Source organism: Chiloscyllium plagiosum, chromosome 17 (genome assembly GCF_004010195.1).
Source record: "Chiloscyllium plagiosum isolate BGI_BamShark_2017 chromosome 17, ASM401019v2, whole genome shotgun sequence".
Classification (NCBI taxonomy): domain Eukaryota; kingdom Metazoa; phylum Chordata; class Chondrichthyes; order Orectolobiformes; family Hemiscylliidae; genus Chiloscyllium; species Chiloscyllium plagiosum.
This window is the reverse complement of record NC_057726.1, coordinates 12,220,211-12,226,210: the sequence shown is the minus strand read 5'-3', so window position 1 is coordinate 12,226,210 and position 6,000 is coordinate 12,220,211. Positions and strand designations below refer to the sequence as shown.

General features: G+C 41.1%; 1 protein-coding gene across 2 annotated transcripts in view; it reads right to left on the bottom strand.

Moving 5' to 3' along the window:
• Window positions 1–909: 909 nt before the first annotated feature.
• The window catches only part of si:dkey-234i14.6, a 109,060-nt gene continuing 103,969 nt past the window's right edge, over window positions 910–6,000 (bottom strand). Inside the window, exons 3-4 of one of the 2 annotated variants that reach the window (XM_043706558.1) lie at window positions 4,391–4,604; window positions 910–2,439 (exon numbers count right to left, since the gene is read on the bottom strand). In XM_043706558.1, the coding sequence (XP_043562493.1) occupies window positions 2,261–2,439; window positions 4,391–4,604 (393 nt within the window). In that variant the 3' untranslated portion in view covers window positions 910–2,260. The remainder of the gene's footprint in view (window positions 2,440–4,390; window positions 4,605–6,000) is intronic. The other variant, XM_043706557.1, reaches the window with a different exon arrangement.

Here is a 6,000-nt window from a genome sequence, read left to right as displayed (position 1 = left end):
GGGCGCAGCTGTTCAATTTAATGGTTACTTTGGAGTTATATTAAATTTTCAAAAGTCCAGCTTTTCCTGAATGACTTATACAATAACTGCGGAGGAACCCTCTGAATTCTGTGATTGAAATGGACACTTTTAAAGTGATTCATTTATGAAGATTTGCCATGGGGTTTGTAATTCACTGGATAATTCTCCTGGAATTATCATTGCTCATTGGGATCCCATGACATTCCCAATTTCCATCTACACTGCAGTTTGGAAAATCAGGAGCGGTATCCGCTTCAGAATGAGCTTGGAGCAGTGGAATATTAAGGGAGCGAGTGTAATATTGTTTGACGTATCTGATCTGGTGATGAGTAGCTTAAACTAATTCAGCATACAGAAAATAGGTAGAGGTGTAGACCCCTTCAAACCTGCTCCACCATTTAATATGATCATGACTGATCATCCAATTTAATTCCCATACACCCTTTGTTCCATTTGGACCTAAGAGCTATATCTAAGTTCTTGAAAACATGCAATGTTTTGGCCGCTACTGCCTTCTTTGGCAGAGAATTCCACAGGCTCACCACTCTCTGAATGAAGACATTTCTCCTCATCTCAGTCCTAATCTTTAGACTGTGACCCCCGATCGTGGACTCCCAAAATCCTGCCACAAGCTGTATGTCCTGGCCACTGCCTTGTGCTAAACTGGACCATTTGCCATCTTGGAATCCTAGTCAGAGTTTTAATGATGTGTTCATTTTTGGCAAGGTGCATATTTATTGTCCTTGAGGTGGTGATCAACAGGTTTCTCGAACTGCTGCAGCCTATGCGGCAAAGATGCACTTTTCCCAAACACTTTAACGTAACTATGTATGAAACACAATGTGCACTTGAGATCTGTGGGAGAAATCCCCTCTCCAATGCAAAGATCACTTATTTCCACCTCCATACCATTAGCTGCTCAAGTCCATCATTTGTTGAAACCCTTATCCACATTTCCATTTCTTCCAGACTGTACTGTTCTAATGCTTTCCTTGCTACCTTCCATGGTCTGTAAACTCAGCCTAGCATGTCCTGATCTATCATTCCTATTCACACTGTCCTATAGTGACTCCTACACGTCCGTTTTAAGTGCTGATCCTGGTGTTTAAGTTATTTCCTTGTCTTCCTAGCCCCACACCCTAACCATCACCTCTGCCAGCCTTTCAAAGCCCCCTCCGACATCTTACCATCCTCCCAAAACTGGCTTCTTGTACATTCTCCTCTTCCTTTTCCCCACCGTTGCCAGTATCCATTCTGCTGCCGAGACTGGAATACAATTTTTCTACCCTTTCTCACTCCAAAACACGGATCATCCAAAGTTTCCATTGCTTCTTTGACTCGGACTTTATTTTTCATTAAAATGTCCCAAGACATTTTTGCAGGTTTATAATATAGGTATTATACAAATGCAAGCTCTTGTTGTTGTGCTATGAAGTATGTTGATGGTACATATCTCATGACTGCTCACCTTATTCAAGCACATAGGGACCCTCTTGAATAAATAGATCCCCATCAACTAGTTTACTTTAATACATAGAATGCAGACCCCATGTTCTTTATCACACAATTACCCCATGTTCTTGTTTCTCAAATCCTCCAGTTTAATAGAACATAAAACAGAACATAAATCTGCATTGGCAACCCATTAGACTCTATTTGATAGATTCTCTTGGGGATATACCATTGATCTGCATCTTGGAATACTCAGTCTCTGTTTACCTCAATGTATTACAAATAAGCCACAGGACTGTACAAATAAAACACCAATGTTTACAGATTTTGAGAGGAAACGTTAGTGGCTGGTACTGATTTATCCAATTCATGAGTATCAGAGGTTCAGATATTCTCATACGGATGAGCTTTCCACAAACTAATCACTCGGGAACCAACCTCCGGGTCTAAAGAATCTGTTTATTAGCAAGTAGAATTATAATGTAAACTCTGAAAATTTTAGGTTAAAGCACTTTACAATCGATGCTCTCCTGCAACTGGATGCAAATATGAATAACGTTTTGGGAGTCCACTTATTTCCTTAGCTTTGTGCTTTTTACCCAAAATGAAGCCTATAAACTTCATTTCACTTTAGCCAAACACTGCCCACTTCACTGTGATCACCTCTACCGGCAATCTTTCAGGAGCTATATAGCAACAAGCTCAAAAAATAAATCTTGCATGTTGCTCATTCTTGATCCATTCAAGCCAGTGTAATATCTCCACTGCCATGTTCCTCCTCACTGTCTCACTGAAACATGGTGACAGTCAAGCCATTCAGGCGGAAATCCTCCGCAATTTGTTTCGAGTGTCTTATCTTTTCAGAGAGCGCTTCGAAAACATCACTTTGGTCAACTGCTGTTGCAATTTTATAAATAAATTCATCCAACGTCTCCAAGCCTTTCAATCCAAGGTTAACTCCACAACCTGCAAGCAAGCAGAAAGATATATCTGTCTGAATCAAATCAAAGAGCAAAATGGCATCAATTAACAGACAAGTATACGCAACACATGATACTATCCATTAATACAAAACTTGATTATCAAAAGCATGGAGATCAAAACTTCATGTACATTAAAAATATTATTCATCGCATTTGATACAATTAATATAGCGTCTACTTATCCTGTGAAAAGCCTTAATATACTAAACAGATAATTGTTTTTTTTTCAAAGCAGACAGTCATAAATTGGACTCAAACTAGTTTCTTGTGTAAAGGTCCACAAAGAGCAAAGAGATAAAATAACCAAGAGATTTTGCTTTAGTAGGTTTGGACCACAAAACCAGGGCAACTGCCCAAACTCCTGTAAGACATAACGGGATCTTTGGGGATGGGACCTTCGTTTAATGACTTGGCTAAAGATAATGTTTCAAATTTTCATTTTCCGTCACCATCCTAGTGCACTCTAATCATCATGGTAACTCAATCACATTCTCCAGAGCTAAGGGGCTGACTGGTTCATTCTCAGACACTATAGACCTATTTTTTGAGGGGAAGGAAGGAATTCAGGCTTGGAATTCTGAAGGCATGGCTTTCCTGACTGCTTGCAACATTCCAATTCGATTTGGCCCACAGCAGTCCTGCTCATCCAAATACCACAGGCTCAAGGCACCCCTTGCTCATTTTACCTGGGGTCTGGGAAACCCAGTCAAAATGTAGGAACCAGAGAACAATTACTGCACAGTAGGAGCACATTTTGCCCACTGTGTCCATGACAATCCTCTGCATAAACAATTTACTTGGTTCCACTTAGACAGCACCTTCCAAACCCATGACCATTTCCAACTAAAAGGACAAGGACAGCAGATACATGGGATCACCAACGCCTTCAGGTTCCTCTCCAAGCCCCCCACTATCCTGATGTGGAAATACGTTACCATTTCTTCACTGTCTCTGGGTCAAAATCCTAGAATTCCCTCCCTAAAGGCATTGTGGATCCACGTACAGCATGTGGTCTGCAGTGGTTAAAGATGACAGGTCACCAACATCTTCAAAAGGGTAACTAGGCACGGGCAATTAATGTTGACCCGCCAGTGACATTCACATCGCACTACAAAACTCCCTTTTCGGATAATTATCCAATGTATCATTTTACAGGCAGTGTGTTCCACTTTCTAATATGCCACTTAAAATTTTATTCACCTCACCATCACTTTATTCCCAATGAGATCAGTGGTCCTCCAGTTCTCATCTGCTCTGTCACTGTAAGTGTCTCCCTAACCATTAAATGAACATCAACAAATGTGCTCACAATGTTCTTTTCTGAGTTGCGTATGTCAGAAAATTAAAAGTAACTATTACACCGGAGATTACCTCAAAACATTTTACTGACTCGACCACTGCTGTGACCAGGCTAGATGTCATACCCCTGCCACAAGTTCAGTTACCCCGTATCTCCATTAAAAGCATTTTGTGGCTTGATTGCAGTAGGTTTGGGAATTTTAAAAAAATCCTTCTCACGGAATCAAACCAGCTAATTCCTGAGGCTTAACTCCTATCACTACTCAGTGCATTCGACACTTGTGATGTTCCTCAGTCTGCCACACCTAAAGTAGGCCAATTTTTTCCCTCCTGTGCATGAGCCTAGTTCACTGTGCATTCACTTGATGTTTGAAATGAAGCTATCAGTAAACATTTATATTTTCTAAAAGTGCAAGGTCACTGGATGAAGACAGGGCCAGTGGAAGGGAGTGAAAGAAAGAAATTGGCTTTGCCTGAGCCAGCTTTAGAAATCTAACTGCATCAGCTGAAGTAGACTAAGCCAATTTGGACTCAGATTGTCTCCAGAATCTTCCAGCTGTGCATTGGCCAGCAGAACTCTAAGGAAAACATAGCAATGCAATGGTCTCCCCCTCACTGTGCAGTGATCTCATTACCTGTATCAAAGTTTAAGACTCTAGCTGCTTCTCCCTCTATGGTGACTGCAACATTGTCTCCTTCGATGTAGGCTGCTGTGACCTTTCTATGTGACAGCATGATCTCGAATAGTCTTCGGCTGCACTGAAGGAGATGGATTGTCAAGTCATTCACCCTGGGCTCTATATCAGTTTTGTACGCATTGAATGATTGATGGAATATATTCTTCATTATCTGCAAGAAGGAAAAGTATATTTTGGTTGTGAGAATTTTCTCTCAGTAGTGTAACTTTCTGAAAGATCTCCAAGTAATAAAGTGAGCCTGTTTTCACTCATATTATACATTTATAAAGCATAATGTTAAAATGGATACCTTGCTTTCAAACAATGAAAAATGGACACTTTACTTTCAAAATAAAATGGAGTTGAGAGGTCAGTTGATCTTTCATTTCTTGGAAATTTTCTTGAAACCACATTGCAGCCTAAAGTTTGGACAAGAAATTAAACTGCAAACTAATTTTTGGGGACATCTCATTCAGAAACCATTAAATGTGCAACGCACCCACTTTTGTGGCTAATGATGACCCTTCTCCAAATAATTGAAAAAAATTAATCACAAGGCAGTTTGCAAACTGTCTGGCTTTGGCATGGAATTTCAAAGCTAAAGGGCTTTTTTCATACCCTTTAGGGCAGCACAGTGGTTCAGTAGTTAGCACTGCTGCCTCACAGCGCCAGGGACAGGGGTTCGATTCCAGCCTCTGGTAACTGTCTGGGTGGAGTTTACACATTCTGTCTGTGTCTGCTCTGTCTGTGTCTGCATGGATTTCCTCCCACAATCCAAAGATGTGCAGATTAGGTGAATTGGCCATACTAAATTGTCCCATAGTGTTCAAGGATGTGTAGATTAGGTGCATTAGTCACGGGAAATGTAGAGTAATAGGTTAGGGGAATGGGTCTGGGTGGGTTACTCTCTGGAGTGTCAGTGTGGACCTGTTGGGCCAAATGGCCTGTTTCCACACTGTAGGGATTCTATTCTATGATTCTATCCCAACAATCTACAGATGAGTGGAAGTCAGACTCCAGTTTGTCTTAAGAGTCGAGGCATCAGGAACCACCACAATGATAACAGACCAAAAAAACACAACTTTACAAAAGAAATTAAGATCTGGATTTTCTGACAGCCAGAGAGTATTGACTGGAGTTGTGCTCTGGAACCTTGTGGAATGCCTGATGTAGCACACTTTAAGAGTTTTCCAAGAAATTGAAGATTCCCATGGGAATTCTCATTCCTAAAATTCTCCAAAAGTATCCACTTAAATTGGAGACCCTCCGGAGTCTTGTTGCATTGAATAGTACGCCAGAAAAGGCTTGAAGAATTACTGGCTTGTAAAAGTGGGAGTGATTTGACTTTCCCAGATGCTTCTTTATTCCAAAGGATCTGTTAGATTTAAGGCATAGTCCTGCTCCTGAACCCTTGCACCTTCTTGACCGTGACCTATGAACCCAATCGTCCTTCCTCCAAGCCCCAAGACCAAACTCCACACCCTACTGAAGAAAACATCCCCTCCTGTCCCTGTTGGACCAGACACCTCCCCCACACATTCCAATCTCACCTTAAAAACTCCGTCACA